Below are 19,470 nucleotides of genomic sequence, written 5' to 3'. Positions count from 1 at the left end.
TGCTTTCTTTTCTTTCTTTTTCCTTTATTCTTTTTCCTTTTTTGTTTTTTTAGTTTTTCTTTTTTATTCATTTGAGAGGCATCCACATAGAGTCGTTGGACCCCTCCAACGGTCATAAATATGACCGTTGGAGGGGCTCCAACGACTCTATGGGAGCCCCTCCTTGGGTCCCTTGCTGTGTATAAATAAGGGGCACAGCCCCATGTATTTCTCAAGCTTCTTGTGAAGCATTCTATGAAGTGAAATATATTTTTTACCTCTTTTTATGCTTGACCACTTTTGTGGTTTATTTTGCCCTTTTGTGGCCTCTTGTGTATGTGCGTGCTTTCGCTTGGAGACTTTGCCCTTTTCATTTGGCACTTCATTACAAAATGGTCATAAAAAAAGTTGAGCATTTGTGAATTTATACATGAGAATTTCGAAAATTCTGGGGCACTTCAAGAAACGTGTCATTTTTTGTCGTGAAGTACGGTCATTTTCTGAAAAAAAAGAGAACACGAAACAAAGCATATTTGAGAGACATGCTCTTTCGAGTATTTCTACAAAAAGGGTGATATCAGAGGAAACTCAATTAAAATAATATATATAGAAAACATCAAAACAAAAGCATATTTGAGAGATATGCCTTTTTATTATTTGTCAACACATAACATCACAAGTCTTTTTACAGAAATGGCGACATCAGAGGAAGCTCTTCAATAAAAATACAAAATTTTCTACCTGATCAAGTTCCAGAGGAACTACCGCAGGCGGATGCACAATCCCCTTATAAATATACATGCTACAAACAATGAGTGCAAGCTGCTCTCAGCGAAGGAGGGCAAACTGACAGATGGCATGTGCACAGGAACTAAGCTTATTTTACAGTATTAAGTTACTTGGATGGCTTTCGCTGGGGTGGTTGTTTATGCTTTCCCTGGAAGTTGATGACTTGAGATACTCCCGTGCCACTTCTAGCATCAGCTCTGCCTCTTTTTTGTACTGCATGGCATTTACACCTTAAAACATATTCTTAACATTGAAAGGAAACCAATGATGGACTCCAGGAACCTACGAGCCTGTCCCAAGCTGCTGAGATGAACAAGAGTTTGAGGACAACTCAAGCAGGTCAAAGAGTCCATCCCAACTTAATTCAGTTCCAAGACTTACAACAATGGCACCCAGTAACAATTGTACCGAGTGGATGAGAAGGTCGCCGAGTAAAAGGCAAATGAACACTTACACTTTTGTTATGTCTCAGAAGTAAAGCCAAGGAATATCAAAAGTCCTATCCCTTTATGTGAGGTCGAAACATGAATGCAGTTATACTAAGCCTAGTCTTCCAACAGAGAGAGATGCAGGTTAATATCTTGGTTGTGGACCTAGTTGCTGCTTACCTCATGGACAGCACTGTTCTTGATCTTCGATTGCATCACACACCATTTCTTGAAATGTGCACCTGCAAAGTATCATAAGACAAACAGGACTTGACAACCAAGCTACAACGATCACAGTACTCAGAAAATATCACGTATTTACAAGAAACACTCTCTATTGGATATTAAAGGGAAAATATCATGATATATCCAAAATATCAGATATAGCATAAATATTGCAATATTATTGTGATAATGTCACTATAATTAAAGCAAATCTGACTTTATGTACTTAAAAAATATATTTTCTGCCCATTTTAGTCTTAAAAATCTTATATGTTTTCATAAAAAAATTACTTCTAAAAGCACTATTGTTTTTAATCTTTTGAAAGTTTCCTTATAATTTTAAATGTTTTAAAACATCGGGAAAGACCACTTTCTGAGAAAAACTTCACCAAGAAATTGCCAAAAAATATTCATGGCTATGCTTGACAACAACAATAATAACAAAAAAAAGGAAATTTCAAAACATGAAGTTCTGGCAGAGGTTGCACATACCAACTTTGATATCCAAACTGCAAGAATCTGATTTTGTTTCTAGGACCCACCTGGAATGAACCTGTCACACAACCTGACATTTTTAGCTGTGTGATATATATATATATATATATATATATATATATATATATAGAGAGAGAGAGAGAGAGAGAGAGAGAGAGAGATTAGCAACATTCAACCAATTAAAATGGCTAAAACACATTAAAAAGCAATAAATAGTTGCTTCTGGAGGTAAATAAAAGAACACACCCACAAGGGCTCCGCTCATCTGGTAGGGGTAACTTGTGAATGTAATGAAATATGCGAAAATAAAAACAATGTCCTACAATGGAGATTCACATATAGAAAGCAAAGAACAAGTCCAAAAAGGACATACACAAAAGCCAATAATGACTTGCAAACATAAATTCTTATAAATGCAAGAAAGGGCTTCAAGAAGCCAATACTTTACAAAGGGGGAGACCCCACTTATTTATAGGCAAGGAGTGAGAGAGAGGGAGAAAAGTAAGAGAGAGAGAGACCACATTGGGAGGCCCAACAAGGTGTCGTTGGGCTCCCAACGGTCACAATTGTGACCGTTGGGGGCCTAACGACTCCTAGTTGGGACCCCCAATGTGAATGCATTAAATGCATTTTAGGAAAAAGAAAAAAAAACTAAAAGAAAGAAAAAGGGAAAAAAAAGAAAAAAAAAGACTACAATGCCCCTATTGGGCAGAATTACAGGAATACCCTTATCGGGTATGATTGAATATATATATATATATTGACGCGTCACACCGGCGCCCGGGTGTGGTGTCAAATAGGCAAGGGTTCCCTAATTTTTTGGACGGGTGGGGGTAAAGAAGATAGTTCAAGACCATAAAATTAGGTTAGCCACTTGGAACATAGGGTCTTTAACTGGTAAGTTGGTAGAGTTAGTAGATGTTATGTGTAGGAGAAATATTGATATTTTATGTCTACAAGAGACCAAATGGGTAGGTGAGAAAGCAAAAGTGATAGAACCTTGGGGATATAAGATTTGGTATACAGGAATAAATAGGAATAGGAATAGGAATAGGAATAGAGTAGGGATTGTTATTAGTCGTGCGTTTATAGATAATGTAGCTGAGGTCCGTAGGAAGGGTGATAGGTTTTTACTTATTAAATTAGTATTAGATACATATATTATTAATATTTTTAGTGTTTATGCACCTCAAGTAGGTTTAGATGATTCCATTAAGCGTCAATTTTGGGAAGATTTAGATGGAGTAGTACAAGGGATATCTTATGGAGAAAAGCTTTTCATCGGCGGTGACCTTAATGGACATGTAGGCATTAGTAGGGATGGATTTGAGAGTATCCATGAAGGCTATGGAATAGGAGAAAGAAATGAAAGTGGAGAAAGGATTTTAGATTTTGGTTTGTCCTATGATATGATCTTAACAAACACTTGGTTTAGGAAGAGAGAGTCTCACCTAGTAACATTTAAAAGCGGGGTTAACACGAGTCAGATAGATTTTTTCCTACTTAAAAGAGAGAGAAAGGGGTTGTTGCATCGATTGTAAGGTTATACCAGGAGAAAGTGTAGCTACACAACATAGAGTCTTAATTTTAGATCTTACAATTAAAAAATGCCGCAAAAAGGATAAACATATGATAGATCCTAGAATTAAGTGGTGGGCACTGAAAGGAGCTAAACAAGGAATGTTTGTAAAGCAGGTAGTTAAGGAAGTTGATTGGTGTCTCGAGGAGAATTCAGAATCAATGTGGAATAAGATAGCGGGTGGCATGAGAAAGGTGACTAAGGAGGTATTGGGTGAGTCTAAAGGCAGTGCACCGCTAGGTAAGGATACATCATGGTGGAACGAGGATGTCAAATTAGTTATTAAGGTTAAAAGAGAGTATTATAGAAATCTAAGTAAGAATTGTGATAATGAGAATTTGGAGAAGTATATGATAGCAAATAAGAAAGCTAAAAAAGTAGTTCGAAACGTGAGGGATAAGGTATATAAAGAGGTTTATGACAAGTTGGATACCAAAGCGGGCGAGAAGGATATTTATACGCTTGCAAAGATGAGAAATAGGAAATCGAGGGATCTGGGTATGGTTAGATGTATCAAAGATGAAACTGGGTATGGTTAGATGTATCAAAGATGAAACGCAAAGGGTTTTAGTCAAAGATGAGGTGAGTAAGGAGAGATGGAAAGATTATTTTGATAAGCTATTTAATGGAAGTCATGCTCAGGATCTTGGAGACTTCTCCATTCCTTTTCATGACATGAATCGTGACTTCATGCTCAAGATTCAAAAGAAAGAAATTGCAGAGGCTTTGAAGAAAATGAAATCAAGAAGGGCAGTTGGCTCAGATGGTTTACCTATCGAGGCTTGGAAATGTAAGATTTTGATATATGTGGGCTGTAACAAAAGAGAGAGATAGAGAGGGAAATAGGAAAACCTGAGAGAGAGGAAGAGAGGAGAGATAAAGTGGGGCGCAGAATACATCTCCCCCTTTGTATCATTCTATTTATACTCAAAATGTACATTTTACAAAATACATAATAAAAAAGAATGTAATTACAAGTATGCCACCGCCTAGAGGCGCGTGCCTTAGGCGGTGTTATGGATTGGATCAAGATCTGATCCAATCCAAGTGTGTCTTCTTAACAGCCCCCCTCAAGTTGGGCATGGGGATGAATCATGCACAACTTGTTCTTCAAAGTCCAGAAGTGCTCGCCTGTAAGTCCTTTAGTAAACAAGTCTGCCACCTGTTGTGATGTAGGAATATATGTTGGAGAAATGACCCCGTCTTCAACCTTTTGACGAATGAAATGTTGATCAATCTCTATGTGCTTGGTACGACTGTGAGAGATGGGATTGAAAGCCATTTTAATAGCACTCTGATTATCATAAAGGAAGGAGGAGCTGGCAATGGGAAGTAAGAGTTCTCCAAGGAGGTGTCGTAACCATGCAACTTCAGCAGTGCCGGCAGCCATGGCTCTATATTCTGCTTCTGTGCTTGACTTGCAAATGGCCCGTTGTCTTTTGCTACTCCAACAGACGAGATTGGAGTCAAGAAAAACACAATAACCCGAAACAGACCGTCTCTCATCTGGATCACCCCCCCAGTCAGCATCAGTATAGGTATAAAGATGATGTCCATCCAAGACATTTGAGGACCTTGTGTAAACGAGACCATCTCCAATAGTAGCTTTGAGATAGCGTAAAATCCGCTTAACTGCTTCCATATGCTCTTCTGTGGGAGCATGCATGAATTGAGAGACCTGGTTCACTGCATATACTATGTCAGGACGGGTAAAAGTGAGGTATTGCAACATGCCAACAATACTTCGATAAAACCGAGGATTAGGATATGCATCACTTCCATCAAGAGCACGCAACTTGGAGTTAAGAACACTGGGAGTATTTATGGGTTTGCACTGCGACATCCCTGCCTTGTTTAATATGTCAAGAGCATACTTATGTTGAGTGAGAGTCATCTCATTATCCTTTCTATCAAGTTCAACCCCCAAGAAGTATCGTAGCTCGCCAAGATCTTTCATTTTAAAAGCCTCTTGTAGGACCTCTTTAACATGAGCGATATGAGAGGAAGAGTTTCCTGTGAGTACTATATCATCCACATATATGAGAAGCCAAGTTACAGTTTCACCTGACCGATATAAGAATAAAGAATGATCAAGAGCGCTTCGAGTGAAACCAGCCTGCTGAATATGGAGAGAGAACCTGTCAAACCATGATCTAGATGCTTGTTTGATCCCATATAATGACTTCTGTAGTTTGCAAACCCATTGAGTAGGATCACTTGATGCATACCCTGGAGGTTGCTCCATATATACTTCTTCTTTCAAATAGCCATGAAGAAATGCATTCTTCACATCCAACTGATATAAAGGCCATCCATGTGACACTGCCAGTGAAAGAATAACTCGTATTGTCCCCATCTTGACAACTGGACTGAAAGTTTCATCATAATCCTCACCATACTGTTGAGTGAATCCTCTGGCAACAAGACGGGCTTTGTATCGATCAACACTGCCATCGGGTTTATATTTAATCTTATAAACCCATTTTGAACTCACTACATTTTTCCCGTCTGGTCGAGGAACAAGAGCCCAAGTTTGACATTCATGCAAGGCAGACATCTCCTCATTCATGGCATCAATCCAACGTCTATCTTGAGAGGCTTGATCATAACTCTTGGGCTCCTCATTTTTGTTCACCTCTGTCATAAAGATCTGAAAATCTAAAGAAAAATTGTCATAGCTGACCCACCTGTCAATTGGATGTCTCACCCGTTCTGATCTGCGTGGAAGAACATCGGTTGTGTCTGAAGCACGGATAGAGGGAAGCCTTCTACTATAAGTCATCCCTGAAAAATAACCAGATGGTCGAGGATCACATGTGGATGGTTCTAAATCAACTTGGGATGAGGCAATGGAAGTGTCATGACATATTGGAGCCGAAGATTGATGTGGATCACCCTGTGGAGATAAGATTTCAGCACTAAGCCATGGATCATAAGACTGAGGATCAGCATTGGATTCCACAAGTGTGTCTGTCGAGTCCTTGAATCTGAGTTCATCAAAAACAACATGACGGGAAATGTGTACACGCCCAGTTTTGGGATTGTAACATCTATACCCTTTATAACTGTCAGAATAACCAATAAATCTGCACATAATAGCCCGATCCTGAAATTTGTTTCGTAAAGAGACATCAACATGAACATAACAAATACACCCAAAAACCCGCAACACATTGTAATCAGGGTGTTCATGATGTAAAAGGAAATATGGAGAGTTTCCTTCAAGTAATGACAATGGCAAACGATTGATGATATATACGGCAGTATGGAAAGCTTCAGTCCAAAGAGTCATGGGGATGCCAGTATTATGTAACATGCTTAAAGCAGATTCAACTATATGTCTGTGTTTTCTCTCTGCTATGCCATTTTGTTGAGGTGTATGTGGACAGAAAATCTGTCTAGTGATCCCATGATTTAGTAAGTACTCAGTAAATTCTTTTGAGATAAATTCTCCCCCACCATCACATTGGAAATGCACAATATTAGAGGAGTATTTGTTGCGGACTAAGGCATGAAATTGAGTAAACAAGTGAAACACTTCGGATTTATGCTTCATAAAATAAATCCAAGTGTATCGAGAGTAAGAGTCAATGAAAACAACATAATATTTGCTCCCAGAAGAAGAAGAAAGAGGAGCTGGTCCCCAAACATCAGAATATATTGTCTCAAATAATTTGGAAGCTCGTTTATTTATCAACTGAAAAGGCAAGGCATGACTCTTACAAATATGACAATTAGAGCACATGTCTGACTCATTGGCAGGACTCAGACTGGACTTGGGGATGAACCCATTCTTAACAAGATCACGAATAAAAGAATGACTGCAATGACCTAAACGGCCATGCCAAATGAATGACCTATCATACTCTGTTAAAGCAACAGGATGAGGACTAGGAGAAGACGGAACAAAGACACTTGACGCAGACATTGTTGGAGCTTCCTCAAGAACGTACATGTTGCCCTTGCGAACACCCTCAGCGAATGTCTTCTTGGTTCGAGCATCCTTGACATAAACAGAAGATGGAGTAAATTCAACAGAGGAATTAGAATCATCAATAAGCTTAGAGACAGAAATAATATTTTTCTTGATATTTGGAACAACTAGAACATTTTTCAAGGGTAAAGAACAGTGAGACAAAGACACTTGTGCATTTCCAATGTGGGATATCTTATGATGGGATCCATCTCCTGTAACAACTGAGCCTTGAGCTAAATAAGGGAGAGCACTAGAAAGTTTACCTGCATTATCAGTCACATGAGTTGCTGCACCAGAGTCCACATACCAAGTTCCTTCCTCATTCTGTTTAAAATTGATCTTGGACATAGCAGTCATAAGAATTTGTTGCACATCTGGAGGAATATGGTTGCCTGGCACATGTGAACTCGTCTGCGTGTTATCGCGTCGAACCCCTTTGCCTTTGTTCTGCGGATTGTGCCAACACTCAGACTTTACGTGTCCCTTTTTGTTACAATAAAAACAAGTAGGGATCCTCCGTGGGATATTGCCCTGTGTGGTAGCCTGAGGAGTAGGAAGGATTCCTCTTCCCGTCCCTGGTTGCACATGGAACCCTCTAGCACGATTCCCTGGATGAGAATAAGTGTTTGTAACAAGAACATTGTGTTGACCATGCGGCAATAAGTCCTGACGTTGCAATCGGCTGGCTTCATGTTGAAGCAGTTTTGCCTTGAGATCTTCAAATGAGGGAAGGGAAGGCAACACCTCTAAAGCAGTACAGAAGACATCGAAATCAGGTCCCAACCCACTTAGGACTTGTTGAACTTTGTCTTTATCGTTAATAGGGTGTCCCACAATGGCCAGTTGATCGCTAATATTCTTCAGTTCAGTCATAAACTCCAAAACTGATCTAGTACCACGCTTGCAATCTTGAAATTGCCTCTTAAGTTGAAGAAATCGGGCTTCAAAAATTTGGGAATATGTTGTGGCTAAGGCCTGCCACAACTCCATTGCAGTGAGATCATCATCAATCCCTGCAAGCACTTCATCTGAAAGGGTTGATGTAATATAAGCAACAAGAGCTTGATCATGTGCCGTCCATGTATCATAATCCGGATTAGGCTCAGTTAATGTGCTTTCAACTTCCCCGGCAGCATTCTTCACATCAGTCACATTGAACTCAGGTGGTGCAGGAAGAGAGCCATCAATGTGGCCATAAAGCCGATGACTCTTGATAAAGGGGATGATTTGACGTTTCCACGTCAAATAATTGGTTTGATTGAGTTTTTGAGAGATAAGTTGAGAAAGAAAGCTGGAAGAGAGGGCAGCCATAGAGGGATTTAAGGTAAAATTAGACGAATTTGGGATTTAGGGCAAGATTAGGGCAAAATTTGAGAAAATTAGGGGCGGATTGAAAATTAGGGCAGAAATTAGGGCACAGTAGAGACAAAAACAGATGGTGTTTTCGGAGTAAAAGGAGATCTTCACGGTAAGAAAGAAGAGAAATAGGGTTATTTGGGAGAAAGAGGGATTCACGGCAAGAAGGAGAGAGGTTTAGGGATTTTGGGAGAGAGGAACTTACGATCAAGAGAGAGATCCCGCACGATATGTCTTCAGCCCGAACCTGGCTTTGATACCATGTAAGATTTTGATATATGTGGGTTGTAACAAAAGAGAGAGATAGAGAGGGAAATAGGAAAACCTGAGAGAGAGGAAGAGAGGAGAGATAAAGTGGGGCGCAGAATACATCTCCCCCTTTGTATCATTCTATTTATACTCAAAATGTACATTTTACAAAATACATAATAAAAAAGAATGTAATTACAAGTATGCCACCGCCTAGAGGCGCGTGCCTTAGGCGATGTTATGGATTGGATCAAGATCTGATCCAATCCAAGTGTGTCTTCTTAACAGGAAATGCTTGGGAGAGAAAGGTTTAGAATGGTTGACAAATCTTTTTAACAAGATTTAGTGAACAAATAAGATGCCTAATAAGTGGAGGAAGAATACTTTGGTGTCTTTATATAAGAATAAGGGTGATATACAAGATTGCACAAACTATCGTGGTATAAAACTCATGAGTCATACTATGAAACTTTAGGAGAGAGTGATTGAGTATAGGTTGAGAAAGGTTGTCATGATATCGGAGAATCAATTTGGTTTTATGCCTGGAAGATCAACTATGAAAGCTATACATCTTCTTAGACAACTTATTGAGAGATATATAGAGAGAAACAAAGATTTGCATATGGTTTTTATTGATTTGGAGAAGGCATACGATAGAGTACCTAGGAATGTTCTCTGGTGGACAATGATGAAGAAAGGTGTTTCTCTCAAGTACATTAGTATAATTAAAGATATGTACGAAGGAGTAGTAACCAATGTCCGCACTTGCGGAGGGGTGACAACCAATTTTCCTATAACGGTTGGGTTACATCAAGGATCTGCTTTAAGCCCTTTCCTATTTCCTATAGTGCTGGATGAGCTTACGAGATCAATTCAAGAAAATGTGCCGTGGTGTATGTTGTTTGCTGATGATATTGTTTTGATTGATGAGTCTAGAGTTGGGGTTAATGCTAAGTTAGAATTATGGAGACAAGCATTGGAAGCAAGAGGTTTTAAGTTGAGCAAGAGTAAGACAGAATATATGGAATGTCGGTTTAGTAAGCAACAAAGTAGTGATAGGAGTGTAGTGAAGCTTGGTGAGCAAGAAATCCTAGAGGATGATTGTTTCAAATATTTGGGATCTATCATTCAAAAGTATGGAGAAATTGATGGAGATGTAAATCATAGGATAAAGGTTGGGTGGATGAAATGAAAAAGTGCAACTGGAGTGTTGTGCGATCGTAGAATGCCATTGCGGTTGAAGGAAAAGTTTTATAGGACGACTATTAGGCCCGCTTTACTATATGGTACAGAATGTTGAGCTGCCAAAAGACATCATATTCAAAAAATGAGTGCAGCTGAAATGCGTATGCTTTGATGGATGTGTGGAAATACAATAAAATATAAGATTCGGAACAAGGAGATACGTAAGAAGGTAGGTGTTGCATCCATTGAAAATAAGATGAGAGAGAATCGTTTACGATGGTTTGGACATATTCGACGAAGGCCTAATGATGCTCTAGTTAGAAGGATGGGAAAATGGGAAAATATATTAGTTAAAAGAGGTCGGGGTAGGCCTAGGAAGACTTGGATGAAGATGATAGGAAAGGATATAAATGCTTTGAACCTCACCGAGGACATGGCATTGGATAGAAATGATTGGAGGAGAAGGATTCATGTGGAGGACCCAGAATGATTTTCTTTTTTGGTTCATATCGCCGACCCCAATTGTTTTGGGATGAAAGCGTAGTTGTTGTTGTTATTGATTACATGTATTTTAACAGTGAATGCCACCAAGTTGACAGGATCATAGAAGTTTAAAACCCATGGGTGGCGTCCCTTGCCACAAGGTCGAAGTTGGGCTGGTGTTATCATCACAAAATTTTTCTCCCTCCCTCTGCGAGAGTGAGAGAAACGATCCCGCGAGTCAAACTTGACCAAAGTTTTGAAAATTGGTTTTGAAAATTACTCGGCCCCGTTTTGAAAAATTGCGGAAAAATTCTGTAGAATGGGATCCGCCTGTCGGTACGAAGTTCAACCGTTCCTGGCGCCTTTACCAGGGGTAATTGAACCAAGGATCAAATGTGTGCTTTGACTAAGTTAAATTATCTAAATTATGATCTATTTTCCTAGAATGCACAAAAAATTAGGCATGTGCTATGAAATTTTGAAAAGATGCAAGTTTGAAAAATATGATGTTTGCTTGAAAAATTGGAAAATGCTTGGAAAAATGCTTGAAAATGGAATTCCTGGAAAAATCTTTGAATTTCATTGGAAATCAGAAACTTGCATTGGAAAATGAATTCTCAAGAAAACTTGAACTTTGGGAAAATCGATTTTGAGATTTGGATTGCTTTTCTGAGGAAATGGATTTGAGAATTCTGAGAAAATCAGGAAGTTCATTAGAAAATGGTTCTTGAAATAGAAAATGGGTTCTCAGGAAAACTTGGGTTCTGAGAAAATCGATTTTTTGGAATTTGTATTTGAAATGAAAATAAATTTCTGAAGGAGATTTGAGAATTTTGAGAAACCAACCTCTGAAATAATCCCAGGAACTTTGGAAAAATCGATTTTGGGATTTGAAAATGAAATTGAGAATGTGGAAATCTTGGAAAATCATGATTTTGAACTTGGAAAATACTTTGAAATCTCATTTGAAAATTCAGAATTCTGAGAAAATCAAATCCTGAGAAAGACTTAGAAATTTTTGGGAAAACTGATTTTTCTGAAAGGAAATTGGGAAAAGAGTTTGAAAATGATGCAAATTGAATGAATGAATATGAATTTGAAAGATATTTTATTGAGGAATTGAGAAAATCCTTTTGAGTTTTGAGAAATGCAGTACATTTTGAAGTTAGTCTAATAGTGTAGGCTGAATGTAGCTAATACGAAGATCATAAATCTAGGTTTTATTCGTATTCTGACTATGGCCAAAAATACAAACTCCACTAAGTTTATAAACTCCATAAGAGCTTGTGCACGTGCCATTCGTGTCAACCACAGTGATTTTGGAAAATGTGCATATGCATCATATATCAGATATTAAAAATTTGCAAGAATTAAACTATATGCAATGCAGTCCTATTCTAAGCTAAAAAGTAACTCTTATTCCAAATATTACATTGCTTTTTACATTGAATTGAATAAAGAAAAGAAATAAAATAACTAAATCTTCTTCTTGAATGTTCCTGCAAAACTAGAAAACAATATTAGCACAAAAATGTAGGTTTTTTTGAATGTATCCGAAAACATGGGAAATTATCAGATATTATTCAGACATAAACCCAAATTCATACTCCCTTTTATATAAACATGAAAAATAAGGAAAAAATTTCGAAAATAAACTTGGAAATTCGAAATTGGGGTCAAAATGACCAAAATGCCCCTGATGACCTTAAAATTAGGGTTTTCTGAGAGAATTCTTGTAAATTTTGGAAATTTGAAAATCCAATAAAATAAAATTAAACATAATATGATGAAATATGATGATATGCATGAAAATTTGGAAAATTGAAGTTTGTAATTTCGAAATTTAGGTCAAAATGACCAAAATGCCCCAGACAACAAGACTATGGCCTTAAAACTAGGGTTTTCTGAAATAAATTTTGCAAAAATGAGAAATTGAAATGCAAATGACATTGAAATTAACCCTAATATGACATGACATGCTTATTTACATGATAAAAACCCTAAAATGGCAAAAATATCATAAATTATCGAATTTAACTTGATTTTCGCATGATTTTCGCTTTTGAATTTAAAAATAAACTAACATGCAAAGCAAATGAACTTGAAATTGAGTCAAATTTGGCATAGACACTTAGACTAACCCTAAAAACAGAATAAAGCTCAAAAATCTATTTTTTTGTTATTTTTTTAATGTAGAAAATAACTAAAAATCCTGAAAAATCAAGATTTTGCCTAAAATATTGATTGTAAATGGGATTTAGCGTACTAAACTTCCATAAAAATTTCCCAAATTTTATGGGGTGACAGAGAAAAGTTAGGCAAAGATTTTTGCCTTTTACAAATTCTGGTTTTGACCTATGGTCGGAGCTTGACAGCTCCGGCAAGTCAGATCGGAATCCGGCGACTCTAGGACTTAGGGCAGACAGACAGGTTTCGGAAAAAATTATGGAAAAAATAGTAGACAAATGAGAAAATGGTTGAAATTCTGGGAAAATGTCCCTGACAAATAGAGGAAAATTTCCTCTTTTTATAGTATTGGGATTTGGATTACGGTTTGAGAGAGAGCACACGATTATCAGAGACCTGGATCTCTGAAATTCTCAGACACGAGAATCTGTCAGACAGAAAAAATAATTCCGGGAAAAATATTTAAACTTTTCCAAAAATTCCCAAATTTTGGGAAATGAGAGAGGAATGGGTTAGGAACAACTTTCATGTTGAAAGTTTTGCCAGACAGCCTATGGGTTGGACGGACACAGTAGGTTAGGGTAGGTCTAGACCCTGACAAAGAAAAAATGAGATTTTTCCAGAGGTTTGAGAAAATTGATTTTTGAAAAAACCTAAATCTCACTGGAAAATTCTAAAAATTTATTGGGAAACAATAGGTTCTAATAAAAACTCATGGTATTTTTTTGAGGGAATTTCGGATCGTCCATCTAGGAGATCTCGGAAGTTTTTGTCTGCTAAAACTGAATTTGGAGTTTCCAGGAGGGTAGAAGACCCGGTTTGAGATCCGATTTTTAGAATGGGGTTACAAAACCCAAATTGATCTAGTTTTTTTACAGAGGATCAGAGAGATATATAGATGCATTTAGTATGAAATTATCAGTATTTATGAGCGAGCAATCAAACATGAAATGCCGACTAGATTAGACACCAGAATTAACCCCTACAAACTAAAAGATACATATTAATGAAATTAAACAAGATACTTATAAAACAATAACATAAACTAAGTATGATATCTAGAGTATGTAATCTATATGAAAACAATGATAAAATAACAGAAAATCAGGGAGATATGAATTTTTATATTTATATTAGCTATTGAAATGAGGGATTCAATCCATTTGAACGGATGAATCGCCTCATTCGTATAGCTTTGTCATACCAACATTTCACATGGCTTAAACCCATAAAGCAAGGTCTGAACCCAATTTTAATTTTGATTTCTCACTATATTCATAACACAATACCGAAGAACCTTATATTATTATTCAGCAAGAAAACAATAATCAAAACAATGAAAGAATCAGTATTTACCTTAGGAAGGGTGGCCTTACTTGAACCGGCTGAAGGAACAGGCTATGGAGCGTTGGCTGGAGGTCTTGGAAGAGCTGGACTTGCTACAATGGATGATGGGAGAAGGCTGTGCATGAAAAGGAGTCGCTGCCGAGGCTGAAGGTGGCGCTGTAGTGGTGGTTTGCGCCGGTGGCTGCTGCTAGCTGGAAGTGGAGGCTATTGTTCTTGTTGTAGAGAGGATGGAAAAGGTGCAGCCTCTTTGTTGGTTGGAGGCTGCCTTGGAGATAGTGTTGGAGAAGGGAGACACAGTGATGCTTGAGGATGTTGGGCGTCAACTTGGAGATGGATTCTACTAGAGGTGCTTGAAGTTGAAGGGAGTTGAAGCAGTTGGTGCAGGGCTGGTGCTGAATTAATGGAGGAGATTCCAGCTATGTGGGGGTGTTATGGCTGCCAAGATGAAGATGACGGTGGAGGTGCAACAGGCTGCTGAGGGCAAGAGAGAGGCCCAAAAAGAGATAGAGAGAGAGAGAGAGAAGTGAAAAGCCTGAGAGAGGAATGTGCGTGAATGGAGAGAGTGGGAGAGAGATACGTGAAATTTCCTTTGCCTGTATTGAACTTAGGGTTTGATAAAAATCAAATCCTAAGTTTTTAATGAAAAAAATCAACTTAATGAGAGAGAGCTAATGGGCTCAGCGTGAATTCCCCTTGGGAATAGGTAAGTGGAGAGAGTCTTAAGGGCTGGACAATGGGGAATGGAAAGAAAGAAAGGGAGGGAAAAGAAGAAGGAAAGAAAAGGAGAAGGAAGAAGGAAAGAAGAAAGAAAAGGGAAAAGGGAAAAGGAAAGAAGAGAAGGGAGAGGGGGAGCTGTACATGAGTGGGCTGGAGAAGAGAAAGAAGAAAGAAAGAAAAAGAAAGAAAAAAAGAAAGAAGAAGAAGAAAAAGAAAAAGGAAAGAGAGAAAGAAAGAAAGGAAAGAAGAGGAAGGGAGAGGAGGCTGGTCGACCCCTCTTGTGGGTCCCACCTTTAAAAAACGCATAATAAAAAAAATAAAAAAAATAAAAATAAATAAAAAGAGTGAAAATAAATAAAAAGAAATATTTATATTTTTTTTCTTTTAAATAAAATGCAAGTAGATAATGTTAGAATTTCATCTGTACTTGCAACATAGAAAGAGAGGGAGAGAAAGAGAGAGAGACGAGAAGAGAAATCCAAAGGGGGCAACTGCGGCTGTCACGATTTCTGTATATCAGAAATCGTGACCTAATGCTTTGTATAAATACAGTTAAGTGTACACAGTGGGTCGGGTCGGGTCTAGTGAAATATCCGAACCCAGATAAAAAAAAAGAAATACACTTAAAATCATACACTTATACATAAATGGAATGGACTCGGGTTTGGTATAGGATCCAGACCCGAAACACTATACACCTTTTTCACCCCCCCTCAAGTTGATCATGGTTATGGACCATGCACAACTTGCCTTTGAGCATCCAAAAACGATCCTTTGTTAACCCTTTCGTAAATAGGTCCGCAACTTGTTTTTCAGTATTGACGAACTTAGGCTCAATCTCTTTTTCTTCAACTTTCTGTCTCACAAAGTGTTGGTCAATCTCAATGTGCTTAGCACGACTGTGATGTACTGGATTGAATGACATGTTAATAGCACTTTGGTTGTCACATAGCAAGGTAGTGTGGGAGATCTTTTCTCCTACTTCAGTCAGTAGATGTCTGATCTATGTGACTTCGGCAGTAGCAGCAGCCATATATCTATACTCAGCCTCAGTACTTGATCTGGCGATAGCCTTTTGTTTTCTACTGCTCCAAGAGACTAAATTTCTTCCAATGAAGACACAATATCCTGATGTAGATCTTCGTTCATCAAGATCTCCAACCCAGTCTGCATCACAATATACAGTAAGCCCATGCTCATCTTTGTCATATGACTGTGGTGAGTATGTCAATCCATCCCCAATAGTCCCTTTCAGATATCTAAGGATCCTCTTAACAACTTTCATATGTCTAGTATGTGGCGCATGCATAAATTGAGATACTTGATTGACTGCATATACAATATCAGGTCTAGTGAAGGTGAGATACTGTAACATTCCTATTATGCTTCGATACCTGGTGGGATCATTACACAGATCTCCATCATGGACACTAAGTTTGTGATGCAGGACACTCGGAGTTCCCAGAGGTTTGCAGTCTTTCATGCCTGTCTTGTGGAGAACATCTACGATGTACTTGTGCTGAGTGAGTGTCAAGCCATGAGTTTGATTATCAACTTCTACACCAAGAAAATAGCGTAGAGTTCCAAGATCTTTCATTTTGAACCTCTGACCTAGTAAGTCTTTCACTTCTTGGATGTGGACTATTAGAAAGTGACTTTGAATACTTTAGGTTCGATAATGAACCCATACACATGCACATTAAGTGCGAATATACCCACTCAAGGGAACAACACAAGCACATCATGTGCTAATACATAAACCCATAAAAGGGGTAAATATGACTTAAAGTCATAAGTTGAATATTATTGAAGAAATAAGAAGAAGAGGGTAAAAACCCTATACAATGGAGCATAAGCTCCTCCAAGGAGTAAAGAATACAAAGGGGGCAAGCCCCTATTTATAAGCACAAAAGGGACCACCTTGGGGGCTCCCAAAGGAGACGTTGGAGAGCCCCCAACGGTCACATTTGTGACCGTTGGGGGCTCCCAACGTCTCTATTGGGAGGCCCCTAATGTGGAATGAAAACGAAAAAATAAAAAATAAAAAAAACATAAAATTAAAGGAAATATTACAATGCATATTCCAATTGGAATATGCGTAAAATGACAAATTACAAGAATACCCTTGAGGGTATTTTAGGAAGATAAAATATATATATATATATATATATATATATAAATAGAGATACGTATACATATATATGTATACGTATCTTTATATATATATATATAAATATACATGTACATTTAACAATTATATTTCAACATGTGTACGAGTACACATATTTTAACAGTGGACCGCAGAGTTTCCTGTGATAACAATATCATCAACATAAATTAATAACAGAGTGGTCACAGACTGACTTCTGAAAAAGAACAATGAGTGGTCCAGCATGGAACGTGAAAATCCATGTTTCTGAATCTCTAGTGAGAAGTTATCAAACCAAGAGCGAGATGCTTGCTTCAGACCATAGATAGCTCTCTTTAACCTGCACACATGGGTTTTACGATTTTGTTCTTGATATCCAGGGGGTTGCTCCATATACACTTCCTCCTTCAAGTCCCCATGCAAGAAGGCATTTCTTACATCAAGCTGACTTAACTTCCATCCATGTTCAACAACCAGAGAGATAATAATCCGAATTGTTCCCATTCTTACAACCAAACTAAAAGTCTCATCATAGTCTTGCCATGCTTCTTGAGTGAATCCTTTTGCCACGAGCATTGCCTTGTATTGCTCAATAGTTCCATCTGGCTTGTACTTTATCTTATAGACCCATTTACATCCGACAACATTTTTGTTAGGCGGTCTGGGAACAACTTCCCAAGTTACACATTCATGCAAAGCTTGCATTTCATCATTCATGGCTTCTACCCACTTGGTAGAAGTGGCTGCCTGGTAGTACATAGTGGGCTCATCTTCTTTGTTGAGAGCAGTTAAAAACAGCTGAAAATCCAAGGAGAAGTTGTTATAGCTAACCCACCTGTCAATGGGATGTCGTATGCGGCTCGATTTTCTGATCTCAAGAGTGTGAGAAGGGGACGGATTGCTGATTGAAGTATGATCTGAATGGCTTGATGTCATCGGTCTTTGTCTGGAATAGACAATGCCTTTGTATCTACCAGGTATTTTTTTCTGAATTTTGTGGCCCCGACGTCTCAGTGTTTTCAGATATCTCTTCTTCTTGCTGCACGCAATCTGGTGAACATGCTTCGCTGGAGCTAGCAAAAAGTTCTGAACTCAACCAAGGATAGTAAACTTCAGTTGGTATATTCGTTGCGTCACCTTTGTCATCAAAATTTTGTTCATCAAAGACAACATTTCTTGAGATTCTGATACATTCGTTGATGGGATCATAACACCTATAACCTTTGTAGTCATCTGCGTATCCCACAAACCTACACTTCTGGGCCTTGTCTTGAAACTTGTTTCTCAGGGACCGATCAACATGCATATAGCAACCACATCCAAAAACACGCAGATCATGATAACTAGGATGAGCTCCAAAGAGGCAGTGATAAGGAGACTTATTTTCCAGAACGACCATCGGCAATCTATTTATCACATGCACGGCAGAATGAAAGACTTTTGTCCATAGGTTGGTGGGAAGATTGCTGTCATGAAGCATTCTCATGGCACTTTCAACGATATGTCTATGTTTTCGTTCAGCAATCTTATTTTGTTGAGGAGTGTGAGGGCAGGACACTCTTCTTCCTATTCCGTTATCTCGAAGAAAAGAAATAAAATCATGGGATAAAAATTCTCCACCTCCATCACATTGGAAAAACTGAATGGACTCAGAAAATTGATTTTTGATCAAGGAAAAGAAATTTTGAAAACTCCGCCAGTGTATAACTGTTTAGTTATACACTGCTGGTCCCATGCCCGAATAAAGGAGGAGGGTTGCGGTAGGCCTGTGACAGCCATCATAAAAACTTAGTCATACCCTATGAATATGAACCAATATGAGAATTTCGTTGGGGCGTTCTCTACTGAGCGACGCGTTGTACGCTATAGGCCCGGAGGCAGTGATAAATGGGCAAGGGTTGCAAGGTCGTCGCCCGAAAGCGACGCGTCACACCGGCACCCGGGTGTGGTGTCAAATAGGCAAGGGTTCCCTCACTTTATTGGACGGGTGGGGGTAAAGAAGTTAGTCCAAGACCATAAAATTAGGTTAGCCACTTGGAACATAGGGTCTTTAACTGGTAAGTTGGTAGAGTTAGTAGATGTTATGTGTAGGAGAAAGATTGATATTTTATGTCTACAAGAGACCAAATGGGTAGGTGAGAAAGCAAAAGTGATAGAACCTTGGGGATATAAGATTTGGTATACAGGAATAAATAAGAATAGGAATGGAGTAGGGATTGTTATGAGTCGTGAGTTTATAGATAATGTAGTTGAGGTCCGTAGGAAGGGTGATAGGATTTTACTTATTAAATTAGTATTATGTACGGATATTATTCATATTATTAGT

General features: G+C 38.3%; 1 protein-coding gene across 2 annotated transcripts in view; it reads right to left on the bottom strand.

The window, feature by feature from the left end:
• Window positions 1-611: 611 nt before the first annotated feature.
• Window positions 612-19,470, bottom strand: part of LOC149838998 (BAG-associated GRAM protein 1-like) — a 186,278-nt gene continuing 167,419 nt past the window's right edge. For both annotated transcript variants that reach the window (XM_090002195.1, XM_090002194.1), the window contains exons 16-18: window positions 1,914-1,974; window positions 1,377-1,438; window positions 612-981 (exon numbers count right to left, since the gene is read on the bottom strand). In XM_090002195.1, the coding sequence (XP_089858321.1) occupies window positions 862-981; window positions 1,377-1,438; window positions 1,914-1,974 (243 nt within the window). In that variant the 3' untranslated portion in view covers window positions 612-861. The remainder of the gene's footprint in view (window positions 982-1,376; window positions 1,439-1,913; window positions 1,975-19,470) is intronic.

This window comes from Nuphar pumila, chromosome 4 (assembly GCF_984573655.1).
Source record: "Nuphar pumila chromosome 4, dmNupPumi1.hap1.1, whole genome shotgun sequence".
NCBI lineage: Eukaryota > Viridiplantae > Streptophyta > Magnoliopsida > Nymphaeales > Nymphaeaceae > Nuphar > Nuphar pumila.
Note: the sequence above shows the minus strand (reverse complement) of the source record. Positions and strands in the feature narration are given on the sequence as shown.